The sequence below is a fragment of the Radiomyces spectabilis genome, assembly GCF_025331425.1.
Source record: "Radiomyces spectabilis strain NRRL 2753 chromosome Unknown BYT42scaffold_7, whole genome shotgun sequence".
Classification (NCBI taxonomy): domain Eukaryota; kingdom Fungi; phylum Mucoromycota; class Mucoromycetes; order Mucorales; family Radiomycetaceae; genus Radiomyces; species Radiomyces spectabilis.
This window is the reverse complement of record NW_026251932.1, coordinates 1,168,297-1,184,854: the sequence shown is the minus strand read 5'-3', so window position 1 is coordinate 1,184,854 and position 16,558 is coordinate 1,168,297. Positions and strand designations below refer to the sequence as shown.

Sequence of the window (16,558 nt, the reverse complement as noted above, 5' to 3'; positions counted from 1 at the left end):
TTCAAGTCGTAAAGGAAAGGATAGAGAAAAATCGGATGGTGGCATTTATTATGGTTTAGATCGTCACGGCAGTGGATCGCGTAAAGATATCAAGGTGAGCGTGCGACATGGACATGTCGTCGTGGAAACCATGGGGAGAGATTTCTAAATGTGGACATTGTTCTGTTCTTTTTCCTTTTTTATATTTTCTTTTTTTTTGCGTTTTGTAAAAGGAAATCGAATGTAAGTGTTGAGTTGCGAAAAAGCGGAACTGCCCCTATGGATCTATTGACGATGCATCTAGTGGACCAAAATCTCGGAAGTATGGATGGCATTGTCAATCCGGATTATCATTACAGCCATTCCATGGGTAGTTTGACCTCCAGCTCCCTTGTTCGCGATCAGGTTCGTTTTCCTTTGATGGACAGTCCCATCTGGTTGATTTATTATTGACATCCCGAATAGAGTCTCGATTCTTTATCGGCTGTGGAAACGTGGGCTCCTCCTGACAGCTGGGCCGTTCAGCCTGCCGATGTATTTAGTCCTGGTACCTCTCTAGCCACCTCGACGCTGGTTGATGAGGATTCGTCCGAATTTGATGACTACTCGATTGTTGAGCAAGAAAAGTGGGATGTCCACCGAAAAAATGCAAGTGCAAAAAGAAGCTTTCTAAAATCACATATGGATTCTAACATTATCTTCATTCGCAGTTTTGCATTCGTATATTCCGACCAGATGCCACTTTCGGCACCTTGCAGGTTCCAATCCATTCCACAACCAACGAATTGATGAACAAGCTCGCTGGCAAATTCTTTTTGCCAGATATGAGCAAGTACTGTCTTGTACTTCGACGTAATAAACTCGGTAAGGATTGTGGGACGCTTGATATCCATGGAGCGTGAGCTGAGCAATCCATTACCCATTGAATAGAACGCATTCTACAGCCCAACGAAAGGCCATTGCAAATTCAAAAAGCGTTGTTGGAGCAAATGGGCTACACGGATCAGGACCGAATCGAGGATGTGGGGCGTGAAGATAACTCGTATTTACTGCGATTTACGTTTGGCCCTACGTTGGCGCCTATCGTTCATGAAGAGGGAGACTTTGGACAGCATGTGGATCTTCAAGCACGCAATCTACCGACGATTCCCATCTTTTTGTACAAACATGCGCAACGGATTGTGTCGCTGGACGTGTCGAAAAACCTCTTCATGGAGATTCCCGTGGATTTCATTCAAATGTGCAAAAGCCTCAAACAGTTGTGGCTTGTCAATAATGAGTATTCCACGATCCCGCCATCTACACGGCACATCCAGTGTCTGGAGCATCTCAACGTGTCCAGCAATCGATTGCGAGATCTCGCTCATGCTCGCTTGGAAGAAATCGAAGGCCTTCAGACCCTGCGCGCTTACAACAACCGGCTCGACTCTTTGCCTGCTTCCTACGCCAATTTTAAACATTTGACGATTCTCTTTATTTCCAACAACTCGTTCACTAGTTTTCCAGATGTCATCTGTCAAATCACCAGTCTTGCCTATCTCGATGTCAGTTTTAACAAGATTGCTGCTTTCCCAGATGAAATCGGGAATCTGACCAATCTCGTTGGATTATTCGCTATTGCCAACCGGATCAGTGGCAGTCTTCCTCCTACCTTTGCCAAGCTGGAAAAACTGCAAGAATTGGACATTCGACAAAACTTTATCACCGATCTTGACGTACTGTGTCAGTTACCCAAGCTGGAAGTCGTGTTTGTGGATTACAATGCCATCAGTCTCGTCAACTGCGCATTCAACAAGAACCTCAAACAACTGAAAATGTACAAAAATCATCTCACTCAATTCAACCTCAACATTACCCAAAAAGTATCCACCGATGGTCAGGGCACGCCATTCATACCCAAATCTATATCAACTCGTCCGGCTGCCAGTATGCTGTCGGATCTTAATCTATCCAACTGCAAGCTCTCCTCTTTGCCCGAAGACTGCTTTGTTCACACCACCGCTTTGGAGCATTTGGTGCTCGACAATAACACACTCAACGCCTTGCCTTCCAGTATCGGCTGTCTACGCAAGCTAGTACGCCTTTCCGTTCAGGGCAACAACCTCGACAGTTTACCGGTGGAAATCGCCAAGCTTTATGAGCTCAAAGTGCTAGATGCGCAGAAAAATAACCTCAAAACATTGCCCAAAGATATCTGGCTTTGCGCGTCCTTGCAAACCCTCAATTGCTCCTCCAACCTGCTCGAATGCTTCCCGGAACCATATTCGGCTCCAGGCATTGCTTTTCATCTTCCACTGACGCCTCAGGCCGAAATCGTGGTGACGCCCGCCGTGATTGCCAATGCAGCATCCGAAGGTGGCTTGCCAACCCAACTGGGTTCCAATGCAGGTCAAGGCATTGTTCCTATGGCCAGTCCCACGGGCGAACCCACTCATTCCTCCCTGTTTATGCCCATGCATCCCAATATCAAAGGCAGCAACCCGTCCATGAACATGTCGTTGGAAAATACACCCGCGGGTCTGTTAACTCCACAAGCGCCACCCAACTTTAATCCGCCTTCCTTCTTCGCCAGTCCTCGCAACCATCCACCTCCCTTGTCGCTTTCGTTACGTCAGCTATTTTTGGGCGATAATCGTTTGACAGACGATATCTGGTCACCTCTCTCTTTGTTTTTGGAACTTCGTACGCTCAACTTGTCCTTCAACGATCTTTACGAGATTCCTCCCGAGGGATTGTGCCACAAGCACCTGTACGAACTGTATTTATCGGGTAATCATCTCACGTCTTTGCCGGCCGATGACATTGAGAAGCTGGGGTACATGCGTGTTCTGGCCCTGAACGGCAATAAACTTCAAACGCTTCCGGCCGAAATCGGTAAATTACGCAAGTTGTTGGTACTGGATGTGGGCAACAATGTGCTGAAATACAACATTGCCAATTGGCCCTATGATTGGAACTGGTATGGTATACAAAAGAAAGACTGCTTCCCCATTTTTTACTAAACCACGTTTACTCGGAACTCGTAGGAACTGGAATCTTGGTTTAAAGTATCTCAACTTGTCTGGCAACAAGCGTCTGGAAATCAAGAAAATGCACCCTGATCCGAACAATCCAAAGGAGAAAGATCTTTCCGATTTTAGTGCGCTGCTCCGTTTACGAATGCTGGGACTGATGGACATCACCATTTTGGGCGTGTCGATTCCGGAAGAATTCCATGATCGCCGTGTCCGTACTTCCCCTTCGGAAGTGAACAGCATGGCGTACGGTATCGCCGACTGGTTAGGCCCCAGCGATCATCTATCTACGTGGGATCTTGTAATGCCAAGATTCAGGAACAACGACGACGAATGTTTCTTTGGTCTGTTTGACGGTCGCAAGCACACGAAAACGGGATGCAAGCTCACGAAATATCTCAACGACAACATGACGTACCATTTTATGAGCGAACTTCGACGAAACAAGCATGATGATTCCATTGTATCGGCGATGCGACGCATGTTTTTGACCTTGGAAAAGGAGCTTGGATCAACAGCTAGTGAGGAAAAGGATTCCGGGGCTTCGGCGGTGGTGTGTTACATTGCTGGCACCAAATTGTACGTTGCCAATGTAGGTGACGCTTTGGCCGTCATTTCCCGCAACAATGGCCAGGCGTTTGAAATTACGCAAAAGCACATCCCCTTGAATCCAAGTGAGATTTCGCGTATTCGTGCTGCCGGTGGATATGTCTCGAATTCCGGTCTGCTGAACGGCGAGCTCAATGTCTCCCGCAGCTTTGGCCACTTTCATCTGATTCCAGTGGTGAATGCCAACCCGTACATCTCGACGATTGACTTGACGGAAAACGATGAATTTGTAATCATGGCATCACGAGGACTTTGGGACCGTATGTCATACCAGACGGCCGTGGATATTGCTCGCACCGAAAAGGATGATTTGATGGCGGCTGCACAAAAGTTGCGTGATTTTGCAATCACTTACGGAGCCGATGATAATATCATGGTCATGGTTCTGGGAGTAGGCGATTTATTCGACAAGCGAGACAAGCGATTCCGTAATCTGCGTGGCGTCAATGTCGGTGGCGGTCGGGGCGGTGTAGGTAGCGATGGTGCAGGCATGTTGATCGATGATGCTACGGGCATGCTGGTCGGTAAAAACAAACGACGAGGCAAAGAGGAAGGACCGGGTGATTCCGTAAGTGTCCTGGTTAGAATGCATTGCATGATAAAAGAACCCAACTGACCAAATGGAAAATTGATTTTACAGACATTAGCACGATTGGAAAGAGAAGTTCCACCGCCAGTCAACCAGGTCGCGTTGGTGTTCACGGACATCAAAAGCTCGACTCAGCTTTGGGAAACACAACCGGAAAGCATGCGGTCCGCTATCAAGATCCACGATCAAGTGATGCGCCGTACCCTTCGTAGCGTGGGAGGTTATGAAGTGAAAACCGAAGGCGATGCGTTTATGGTGTGTTTCCAGAACATTACGGCAGCCTTGCTGTGGTGTTTCACGGTCCAGCTGCAATTACTGGAAGCCGATTGGCCGGCAGGCATTCTCGATACTGAAGAAGGACGCGAGATTGAAAAGGACGACGTCGTGATTTATAAAGGTCTCTCGGTCCGCATGGGTATCCATTGGGGCATGCCTGTCTTTGAGCGCAATCCTATTACCAATCGCATGGATTACTTTGGACCGGTGGTCAACAAAGCAAGCCGAATCTGTAATGCTGCCGATGGCGGCCAGATTTGCGTTTCCTCGGACGTGGTAGCGGCATTGCGCAATTTCCCCGGTGTGTTTGATAACGGCGAAGGTGGCAACGATGATGCAGTCGCTTCGGCTAGCAGTGTGAGCAATTACTCGGTGGGACGCGATATTCAGCAATTAAAACGATTGGGATTCCATGTGATGGAACTCGGTGAACGACGACTGAAAGGTCTGGAAACCCCCGAAATGCTCAGTCTAGTGTATCCCAAACAACTGTCGGCGCGTATGGAACTTGATAAGAGCGAAATGATGGCTGAACAAGCGCCACCGGTGTTGAAAACGATTCTCTCCCCCAAATTGGTTGAAGAAGAAGTGGAATTGTCGGCCAACGAAGAGGGTTTGAATGCTGAAGAAGCCCTTGTGCGGTCTGCGTCGGCTGACGCAACGGTGGTACAGCCTGAACGGGACCATCGGAAAAAGGGAAACAAGAAAAAGACTGCGCATGGACAACCTACGATTGATCCCAATTTGGTGTGTGCCTTGAGCAACCTGGCGATCCGCCTGGAGCGCATCACTTCCGGTAAAGTGTTGAACAAGTCCAAAGCAGGCAGCTCGATCAACAGCGTCTACACATCGACCGGTGCCAATGGCGATCCAAGCACTATTGCCAGTACCGCCCACACCGGACTCGGCTGTCTGCTGGATAAACACATAAAGGAAGAAGCTTCCGACGAAGAACTCGTCTTGCTGATGGATAACTGCGTGGCCAGAGTTGAGGTTAGCGAAATTATTGATGATAGTTGAGCGAAAGAATTTAACATTAACGGGCTGTTGATAGAATGCGGTATCGAGCCTCTATCTACAAAAAGTGGGACGATTTGCGAATGTGCTGGAAAAACTGGGCGAAGCCATTGAACTGGATCCCATGCACATCCTGCGCGCTCTGCAAATGTACTCTGAAGTCGCCGGATTGGTCGATGCTCCCTTGCAATAAACTGTGAATGTGCTATACCTATCGAAATTCCCTCTCCATATCCTCTTTCCATTCATCCTATTTGGATGAATTCATTCCCGTTTCTTACAGCCAACATACCACTTCTGTTTATTTTGATACCGGCATCCCATTCATTCTTTGATACTTGTTTTCCGTTTGTTTTTATCTCTCAAAAATCATACATTCATCGCATTTTTTTCACATGTTATTCTTGACATTGTATGTAATATTATCCAACAATGGTTCTTAAATTAACTTGATTAGTAAAAAAACTTTGATTCACATCGTGAACTAATAATTGTGTCCCCACCATCAAGCGGTTTTCCTGCACACGACTTTCTGTAATGCATTCAACGTGGAAGCCTTTGGATAATATACCGAGCGGCCTCTGCGTGTATTTACGCTTCACTCTTCCTGTACTCTCTTTCATTTGTCTGCGGTGATTCTTTGCCAGCCCTTTGGCCAGTAGTATTACCGCAGCTCTGTAAGGAAAATCCTGAAAATAATGGCCATTCCAGGAGCATGAAATTTCATGTCAAGAATACGGAGATGCAATGTCATGTTGCTGGGATGAATTTCTATTTCTAAAATGGAATGAGTTTCCACGGCCATGACATTAATACTGGAACAGTCTTGCTGGGATGAGTTTCCATGACCATTATCATATTGCTGGAATGGTGCGATATAATGAATTCCATGAATTTTCATGACCATTATTTGACACATCCGGACCGATATTCCTTTTTACATTTCTCTTTTTGTTTTCATGCTTATTAGTCTTTTTACCCGCCGAAAGAAAATAACTGATATCTACGCTGCTTATCACAACCACTTTCTGTGAATGATACGTATTTTAATTTGCTTTCCGATTTCACAGCACTAGATGCACGCGAAGCTACACGTGAAGATGCGCACGTAATCCAATCAGTGTGATGTCACGGTAGTTCGCGTGCATGCATTGTTGGTCCATTTTTTCTATCTCTCTTCCGTTTATCCTTTCCTATGTATGTCTTGCCCATCTTTCAAACCTCATGATATCCATTGCTGCTGTGGTTCAGCCCGTCGGGTCCTTTGCCGCAGATGCCCCTTCTGTTATCTTGCGGAAGCATGACATTCTCTCGCTTCTTTAGGAACAACAATATCGGTAAGTTACTGTCTATCGTAAACATGTGCAGGCAACTGATACATCTTGTAGGTATTACTATAGCTTCGTGAAGCAGAGTTCCTTTGTTCCTGGTGCTCTTTTTGTTCGCGAGCATTATACCTGTCATCGTGCCAGTAGCTACCACTCCGCTGCGAAGAAGCGCCGCGTGAAGCCTCCCATTCGTTGTGGATGAGAAGCAGCAATCTCTGTCTGCTCTTTTAAGGCTAACAGGGGTTTTGACGAAGGTAAACGACCTTGGAAAAATGTCGGTCACACTTCGGGCAGCCTGGAGAACCTGAGAACGGGGCCCATATCTGCGCATTTTTCCAACTGGATCGATGATCAAGTGCAGCGCAAAGTTCACTTGGGACAAGATCAATGACACTGCTTCGGTTAGATAGTATCGCTTTGACCAAGGTATATCAGCGGTAGCTTTGCGAGATCAACATCCCGTCCCACTGGTTGTATTTTCGCGTGCGTGCATGTAGCGTTGGCCTTCTTTTTTACGGTTGCTCCTCATACCGAAAAACTTACTGGTTTGACAGTCAACGAGGAGACCAAAGAAGGTGCTCTTGTGTAGCCGCGAGGCCGCATCTCAGCGCCTATTGAACATTCACGATACCGGATGGCATGTTTCTCTGAAAGTAACCGTCGAGGATGACGCTGGTAAGTATCTTCTCGCTTTACCATGTATATATGCTTTGTATTGTATTTACTTATTTTGCTGAAGGAACCTTTTTTGTCATTAATCGAATTGGCAGTTCTTGACATGTCATTCAGACGAAAACCATCTTTATGGCGACATTTCCAATCTGATGCGTGCAAAGGCAACTTAAAAGACTATTAGCCTCAGTAAGTGATGATAGCTTTGTATTATGCAAGTAACTCAGTTTTTTTGTGCTTTGCAGTTCGTAGTGATATTCTTGAAGAGAATGATAACGAAGAAGGTCCCGGAAACGATAGTCATCAGCGTGCCAAGGGTGCGATTACAATGCAGCTTTATGGCATGCCTGCCAAGAAAATCCGTTGAGGCCTCGGAAACGTGCCTTGATTTGTGGATCCTGTTTGCAACCAAGGTTTAGTTGTTAACAGCGTGGAGGTGCACGGAAGAAATGGCGACGTAGGTGCTTATTATGAGTCACAATCAATGACGAACTGCAGTCGACAGTTGACTTCAGACCCACACCATGGTAAGAAGTACAGCAGGATTTGGGCCACCACACTCACCCAGCCTGAAGGCGGTAAAATCGCTACGAATTGGTTATTGGCACGAATGAATTCGACGCCTTGGTGACCAGCAGTATGCAAAGCGACAAGGTCTCCAGTCCAGAATGTGGCCCCAATACGGTCAATTTCATGCTGAATCGGCAAATCTCCATTACACTGCAAGTTATATGTGAATAAGACATCTGGGGCAACAGCATTGGCACTTGAAAATGATTCCCACGCGGAGGCTATTGAAAGAACGTCGTCTTTCCCAATTACTCAAATAAGAATCAAATTTCACATGTCTTAAAACTATAAAGCATCTTGCGCGGCTCTCTGATCTGCGCCTTTGGGGTTTTGGGGAGTCTATAGAGCAGGCGATTAGTAGTAACAAAATAAATATAAAAAAAAACCATAATAAATCCTGTGAGACTCATTTTATTCATTTGACAGAATGATAAGTCAATGTAGGAATCATTATGAGTGGGTATTGATACAAGGTATGACTTGATGGGTATTTTAAGATGCGGTATGATCCGTGACTGAATAAAGTGTAATTGTTTTCTCTTGTAGACCGGAAGATTTGGATAAATCATGGATGACTATAAAGTGATATGATGGCGTGGTGTCATAGGAATGAGAGGTAAGAATGGTATAATGATATGTACAAATACGACAGCTTTTACTTTCTTAAGCTTGACAGTGTCCATCGCTTGCACAACATATTGTTATTTGACGATGTCCTTATTAAACCATTAGACACCGTGCCAGGCTTGATTTCCAGAGACATATAACTTTACAGTATCAGCGTGAAATAATAAATACAAGCGATTAGTGTGCTAATTTTTTCTCGGTCATTCCATCCAAGGAGGAAAATGAACACCGAAAGATAATTGCTTGCGTATTATATTTTCTTTAACCAATTTCTTTACAGACATCTGATCGCGGCTCTCAAAGGTCATGCTTTAGCTATATCGATTTCTCCAAGGTAAAGGATGGGTTTGATGTCAAGATATTTGAGACGATGTGCATGATCAATTATGTTGGGGCGGCTGAGCGGTGATTCCGCTTGAGAAACAGGACGGCTGACGAGTGATTTCTGGTACAGTTGAAGTTTATGCAATCATAATGAATAGTTGAGAGTATGAAATGAATATATATGAGTAGAAGTAATTTGTATGGACACAGGGTAACATGAAAAAAAAAACCAAAAAGGAATAATGTTCGAGTGAACATGAAAGTGAAGAAATCATCCTTTAACCGCCAAAACCAACTCCATCGACGACGCGACGATGCTCGATGGCGTGTTCCGAGCTGTAATCCAGATGAACAAAAGCACGTTCCACATTATCCATCATTTCCAAAGCATCTTGCAGCGCCTCACCGACGTCATGAGCTTCTTGCAGTGGACAATCAGGAGGCAGCACAATGTCGATCTCCACTAGCAAGCGATCACCGATGTGATAGGCACGGACCTAAACGCAAAATATCATATTTTAATCCCCATCCTACCCAACATATCAGAGGCTCTTTTCTTGTTCACTTACGGTATCCACAGCAACGATCTTGTTGGAAAATCGATAGGCCATATACGTCAGCTGCTGCAAATCACTGGCACTAGCGGCTTGACCAGTTAATCGTCGGATGTTTTCTGCATGAATTCATACAAATGTCAGTTTCATCTGCTGCTCTGCCGTCTACCAGTGATTCTGCCGAAGCCATGCAATTACCTAATAAGATCGTCATCCACTCATAAATGATATAAATGGATAGCAAGATGGCACCAACAGGATCGAGCCAAGGCATGTTGGCCCAAATACCTAAAAACAAAAAAAGAGTTGTCAGTCCCAACATTCATGATCCCGTTTCAACTTGCATTTCGATCCTTACCAATCACGGGAAAGATTGTACTTGCGATGCTGAACACCACGTCATTTTCATGGTCATGTGCCAAGGCTTCGACACTGGAGCTACCTCGGACCGTGGCGCACCACCACCACAGCAAGGCTTTGATGAGAATGTTGGCTCCCAATATACCGAGGGCTACGGGGCTCAAATCCAACTCTTCCCCTGTGCGTTGGGGATCCGTCAATCGTTCAACGGAGGTAATCAAGACTTGAGAAAACGAAGTGGTAATAATCACAGCAAACACAATGATGCCCAACGGTTCCATACGTGACTAAAAGAAAAAAAGTCAATTCGGGTATCTAAAGCACTGATTTGCCGAGATTTCAAACTTTACCTTGCCGACAGGGTAGGTATAGTAGTCTTTATGACGAATGATGCGAATGGTAAAAAAGATGATGGCGTTGCTGACAATGTCCAAGAAACTTTCAAATGCCGAAGCGAGGATTGCCATGGAGCCTGAGAAGAAGGCTAAACCGACTTTGGTTGCAAACAGCATGACGTTGGCGAAAAATGACAAATTGATAGCCAAATGAACAATCCATAATGCTGTCTTTCTCTCGCCCTGTTTCGCCAGCACTTTATCCTTTCGCATCAACAAAGGTTCCTCGGCCGCTTCATTCAAGTTCGCGTCCATTCCGTGGGCTCCCGGAGGCAGATATTGATTTTCCTCGTCGTGATGGATTGTCCCGTATGCTGGCAACGGGTCTTCGCCGCGTCGTAACGATTCCACCACATGATCCACTTCTAAAAATCGGTCGATCATATCATTTTGTTTCTAAAGAAGAGGATCAACAATGGGTCACATCAAAACGAGCCCAACCACAAACACATCGGGGGGTTTCGGCGTACCATGTAAAATTTTCGAACTTCCTTGTTGGTCAAAGATTTTAGCTGGTCATCAGGAATGCGATGACTGTCAAAGTGCACCGGTGGAGGCAGTGCCGACGATGCCAAGGATACCAACGATCGACGGCTTCGACGACTCATATGCGGTGAAGGTTCCGTGTCGAGAAATGACATGATCAAAACTTGTGCGGCGACACTGAAAAAGTAGGGAAGAAAACAAAAAAAAATCCTGGGTGACAAAGTGGTATAAAAAGGGGAAAAGGCTGGAAAAAAAAAACCTGCCAAAGCGGTGACTAAAATGAACAAAGCATGCACGGATAATCATTCTTCACTCCCACGATCATTCACCTGGAAACCACGAACCGAAAGTAGCTGGTGTATTTCGGGTATACCTTTATTTGGGCGTAAACTGGTGTTGATCTTTCTAATAGACTAGGGAAGGTTCGTTTATTTGATCACTTGTATCATGAGGCTGAGAAAAAGCATTGCTTTAGCCGCTCCTTCTATCCAATCATTGGCAACCGTAATCTGATCGCGATCGACTGGATTAGATTCATATTCCGATCTACCCATTGAATCAAGAAGGATAAACTCTCCAGAAGTCCTCTCACTTTTTTGCCAGTGGATGAGAAAAAAAAATTTCCCCTTTAGGCAATCGACCTGCCCCCTTTGACGTATCCTCGACTTTTTGTATCTACAGCATCTTTTCTCTGCAGGTCACTGAGAAGTTAGGGCAATGCACAGTACAGCTATCCCCAATGAGCCAAGTTAATCACTGCTACTATTTCTCTCCTCAGGTTGTAAATTTTTTTTTTCTGTTTGCTTTCATCTTTTCATCCCCACCCTTACACTGACTTTTAACCGTTTCATTTATTTTTTACTTATCGCCGGAAAAGATCAGCAGATCGTGATACAAAAGTAGCTCAAAAAAATGCCGTCGCAACATGAACAAGCTCAATCACCGCCGCCCACTAACTTATCCACGTTAGACGAGTATTTGACAGAAGTACTTGATGCGCTCCAATTTTTTTTATCTGATTAAAAATCGGGTGTCACGCTAACATTGGCTGTGCTACCCCAAACAGGTGGATGCTTTAACCGCCATTATCCGACAAGCTCGGCAGGACGTCGATAGTATTGCCGAACTCCACAACGCTTCATTGGTCGCTTTAAGCGAATCGGATACTGACACCAACACCAAGCGACTGGAAACATACATGGCCAAAGTCAAACAAGAAAATAATGATATTAAGAAGCGAATTAAAAGTAAAAAAGCGATATTTCACATGCTGAACATACAATTTTAACAAAGAGACATGGGCTCATCAAAAGGGAGTAGATCTTGAACGGAGTAACTTGGATTTATCGTCTGGATCTGACCTCCAAATCAGGCACACACAGGTGAGAAAAAAAAAAGTCCTTGGAACCATGGATACGGGTAAAAGAAATTAAGATGCCTAACCCAGTTTATTTACAAAGGTGGTAAAGCTCAAGAAAAACTTCATCGACTTGATTCAGCATTATCAAGGTATCGAGCGTGATTTTTCATCAAGATGCCGACAACGCATGGAAAGACAAATACGCATTGGTATGGTATTTTCTATGCAAAGTTATAATTGTTGTTGCTACTCACTTTGGCCTTGTGTACCCAGTGAATCCTGAAATCAGCCAGGATGAGCTAGATCAAATTATCGATTCAGACCAGCAGCAACAAGTCTTTGCTCAAAATGTAATATACCATTGCCTCAGTACTTGCTGCATCTTTATCCATTGAAACTCAAAATTACACATAATATTATGTGTGGTAGTTGATGCAATCTAATCGCAAGGGTCAAGCCAAAGCCGTATTGTCCGAAGTACAGCATCGTCACGATGATATTAAAAAGATTGAAAAGACAATATTGGTGAGTTTTCATTATCGATACACTGACAACACAATCTCGATCCGTATTCACTGTTTTTGATGATCGACAACAGGAACTGCATCAGCTGTTTGTGGATATGCAAACGCTAGTTGAACATCAGGGAGAGACACTTGACACCATAGAAAAGCATGCAGAAACGGTGGTAGAAGACCTAGAAAAGGGTGTGGAGCATGTAGACAAAGCCATCCAGTCGGCCAAATCCACTCGAGCAGTACGTGTTATATATATTTTTTTTTCTTAGGTTGTTCCATTTTTGTAACCAGTCGTATGATAGAAAAAATGGTGTTGTTTCTTTATCTTTCTCATCCTTTTGGTGGTGATTGCTATTCTCGTGTGGTGGTTTGCGTTTGACCACCGGACGAGCTAAACCAGGGGCGAGGTGCCTTTTTTATGATAGGCATACGGAAATCCAATATTTAATTCAATCTTTTGTCCTAATGACCGCCATCACATAATACATATCGTTTTTAGTCCAACAGTCATATCATAAGCAGCAGATGAACACACTGTAGAAAGAGGTCCATTATAACCAATAGTAATCAAACCGAAAGCGATTGATGAAACACGCATAGATGAATAATATTGACATAGAGCATGGATATTTAAGAAGAAGAAAAAAAAAACAAAGCAAACAGGGGGGGAATAGTCACATGGACTGAATGAATAACGAAATTCAAACAACGATTAGAAAATGGAATATCACAAGTGTACAGAAGGAGGAAGAGCAGCCAAACAAAACCCCATTTTGAAATTAAAGGGGGGCCGCAAGTATAAGATGGAGATGATGAAAAATGATAACAAGAAAATGTAAGCATGGAAATAAAGGCGAGAGGACAAAATGGCAGCAAAAGGAGAAACAAGTTGGTAAAGATCGAGGGTCTGGTTTTAGTAGACATTGATATCGTCTTCATCCAGGTCCATCATCATAACAGAGGATGAGGAACTTGAAGAAGAAATTGAAGTGGTAAGTTCGGTATGTCGATCGTTGTCCGGTACATCGAAATCATGGATCTCCATCACCGTCTTTCCTTCCTCGGAATTGGCAGACCGTCGACGTTGCATCAATACCACCGCCTTTGTATCGTTGAACTGGATTTTCCAAACGGTTTTCGCCGGTTGAGAGAACAGACGAATCAAGCGTCCTTGTTTGATGTCCCATAATTTAATACGGCCGTCATTGCCGGCGCTCACCATACGTCGATCGTCGAATTGCAAGCATGTGACAGAATTATCATGCGCCGAGATTTGTTGAACGCATTCGTAGTGCTGAAGATCCCAAACACGTAGACAACCGTCGGACCCACCACTAACGAGCGTCGACCCCGACAACTGCAACTGACCCACCAGCGAAGTGTGGCCGTGAAGCGTGGCGAGACATTGGCCTGTTTCAGCGGACCAAACGCGAATGGTAGAATCCAGCGATCCGGTCACTACCCGTTGCCCATCAAAAGCAATGGTATAAATTTGGGAAATGTGGCCCACGAGGACATGTAAACACTGGCCAGTACGAATGTCCCACACACGTGCCGTAAAATCATACGAGCCCGAGACCACCGTATTGCCGTGAATTTCCAAGCATCGTACACTGGCTTGATGACCCAGTAAAACATGAAGTAGTGCACCGCGTTGGATATCCCACACACGCATCGTATTATCTCTCGATCCGGTGACTGCTAAGCGTTTATCCTTCATTTTCAAGCATCTGACCGTCGATGTATGACCACGAAGTACATGGCGCAGTCGTCCACTGTTCAAATCCCACACTCGTACATCGCTGTTGGTAAAGAAAAAAAAAAAGGAGAAAGAGGCACACACACAAAAAAAAGTCACACCAAGACAACAAGAAATGAAAAAGGATGAATAATAAGCGATGATTTCGAGCGTCCGGCAACGCAGAGAGAGAGAGAGAGAGAGAGAGAGAGAGAGAGAGAGAGAGATGAATGAGTCGATGGATGGTCAAAAATAATAAATGACGACATTGGAGACTTACCGATCACAGCCGCCGGAGACGAGGACTCGTTCAGGATCATAATTTTCTCCACCTTTGAACTGCAGTGCCCAAACTCCACCTTCGTGACCTTCGAGAGTACGAATTTTCTTGCCAGTGTTGGTATCAAAGACTTCGATGCAGTTATTGTCGCAGCCCACAACGATGTATTTTTCATCGAATTGCAGTGAGGTGACTAATCCTTCCCGGAAACCGTCCGCAATCACCTTGACTCGGCCACCTTGAGCCCAGGCAGAAGCAATATTGTATTTTCGTTTGAAGTATTCCCGGTAAGAAAAGTTAAGACGTTGAGTAGGAGGATCGAGAAGTTCGCCGCCGCATATACTTGAATTGCGCCGTCGATATTGGTGTTTCATGCACAACGATTTCCAAGTTGCTTCATCTTGCAACAATGAATTCCAAAATGTAGATACACAGGCGGCTCGAGCGAGGGTTTTGGGGTCATCAATAAAGGACAGCACATGGAGGGAGATTTCGATGGGTAATTCTTTAAGAAAATCGATTTTTAAACGGGGGGCAATGAGGTCGTTCAGATAGGCGAGTTGTGAATTATCGCAACAATTGATGATTTCGTATAAAAAGTATTGTTGTTGCTGGGGGGATAGTTGCTGGAATGACTGTTTCAAATGACGAAGGTGATCAAGTTGGGCATCGTTAAAGACCGTGGCCAGATGAGCGGGGTTTTGTGCAAAGGAAGGATCGTTATAAACGGACCGATGGCGTTGTATGGATCGTGGGGATTTGTTGGTGGATGATGACGAGGATGATGACGAGGGTACGGCAGATGCAAAGTTAAAGTTAGGGGGGGTTGCCGGTGGAGAGATATCTTCGGGCCCAAAGATATCCATCATGGACGACCCAGACAACTTTTTGAAAGGGATAGATGTAACTGTATTGGACGGAATGGTGGGCAAAATATTTTTCAAGAAAAAAGTGTAAAGAAAAAAACGAATATAACGTGAGCCCCAAACTGAAATGAAGAAAGAAAAAAAAAAGCCAAAAACAGAGAAAACCAATCAAGGGAAAAAAAAAAGAAAGAATTAAGAAGGGCCTGCTGGAAAAAATGTCATCTGATCACAAGCCACTGTTCCAGATGGGCTTCTTTCAGCAACACTGGCTATCTTTGCTTTGGCTTTTTTTTCTCTCCCTCTCTTTTCTTTTTGGTATCTCCCTTTTCCCCCCCAAAAAAAAAGCTGATATTTTATTATCCTTTATGCTTTTTTGAATCCATGGGAACTGTCAATATGACGATATGAAATTGTTCGAAATTTTTAGAATCTGTCACAGTGTCACCAAGATAAAAAAAGATTGGGAGTGGTCAATGTAAGCAACCAACATTGGAAGACCGAATGATCATTCAAAGTGCAGGGGTAAACCATCATTTGTATTTTTGTCAGGGTGAGAGATGGGCATATCCATGCAACCTGCACCAGTTGTCGGTCCACGATTTATACCACTGAACCTCGGTTAGAACGATAAAATATCCCCTGGTTTTCGATCAAGTAGCAGCCTATCATGCAATTTCCAACCATCTTGGCCCTTGTGCCACAATGAATTGGGGTTCAAGTCCCGCTCAGCTGTCCAACAAAGTGACCCATCCCAACCGTTGCATGCTTACTCTCTCATAAAATACTTTGCTACTTTTTCTTTATGCAGAACCCAACAACGTGCAAATCATCTTATTACGTACTTTCCTCAGGTCATTTCATGCGTACTTTCACCCTTGTCACACAACATCACAGGTTTTCTGTGGTTGCGTGGTCGTTGGGAAGAGGCTTGGTAGATTATGGGCTGAAGGTTTTTGGCATAGATTTCTTATTGATTTTTTTAGGAGGCAATTCATA

General features: G+C 44.6%; 4 protein-coding genes across 4 annotated transcripts; 2 read left to right on the top strand and 2 right to left on the bottom strand.

Moving 5' to 3' along the window:
- The first annotated feature begins 174 nt into the window (after window positions 1–174).
- BYT42DRAFT_358201 (uncharacterized protein) lies at window positions 175–5,792 on the top strand. The gene is made up of 8 exons (XM_051563207.1): window positions 175–222; window positions 284–384; window positions 445–627; window positions 690–843; window positions 910–2,938; window positions 3,006–4,170; window positions 4,243–5,460; window positions 5,522–5,792. The coding sequence occupies exons 2-8, from the start codon at window positions 304–306 to the stop codon at window positions 5,675–5,677; spliced, it is 4,986 nt and encodes a 1,661-aa protein (XP_051423125.1). The 5' UTR covers window positions 175–222; window positions 284–303; the 3' UTR covers window positions 5,678–5,792.
- Window positions 5,793–8,935: 3,143 nt separating this feature from the next.
- Window positions 8,936–11,036, bottom strand: BYT42DRAFT_571748 (cation efflux family-domain-containing protein). The gene is made up of 6 exons (XM_051568528.1): window positions 10,785–11,036; window positions 10,270–10,710; window positions 9,918–10,206; window positions 9,758–9,847; window positions 9,575–9,678; window positions 8,936–9,502 (listed from the first exon to the last, which is right to left on the bottom strand). The coding sequence occupies exons 1-6, from the start codon at window positions 10,953–10,955 to the stop codon at window positions 9,284–9,286; spliced, it is 1,314 nt and encodes a 437-aa protein (XP_051423124.1). The 5' UTR covers window positions 10,956–11,036; the 3' UTR covers window positions 8,936–9,283.
- Window positions 11,037–11,613: 577 nt separating this feature from the next.
- BYT42DRAFT_571745 (t-SNARE) lies at window positions 11,614–13,115 on the top strand. Its single transcript, XM_051568527.1, has 8 exons — window positions 11,614–11,787; window positions 11,867–12,047; window positions 12,121–12,182; window positions 12,261–12,369; window positions 12,434–12,510; window positions 12,590–12,685; window positions 12,759–12,917; window positions 12,981–13,115. Exons 1-8 carry the CDS (start codon window positions 11,713–11,715, stop codon window positions 13,071–13,073), a joined length of 852 nt encoding a protein of 283 aa, XP_051423123.1. The 5' UTR covers window positions 11,614–11,712; the 3' UTR covers window positions 13,074–13,115.
- On the bottom strand, window positions 13,116–15,721 carry BYT42DRAFT_571743 (WD40-repeat-containing domain protein). Its single transcript, XM_051568526.1, has 3 exons — window positions 14,697–15,721; window positions 13,214–14,480; window positions 13,116–13,140 (listed from the first exon to the last, which is right to left on the bottom strand). The coding sequence occupies exons 1-2, from the start codon at window positions 15,563–15,565 to the stop codon at window positions 13,592–13,594; spliced, it is 1,758 nt and encodes a 585-aa protein (XP_051423122.1). The 5' UTR covers window positions 15,566–15,721; the 3' UTR covers window positions 13,116–13,140; window positions 13,214–13,591.
- Window positions 15,722–16,558: the final 837 nt, after the last annotated feature.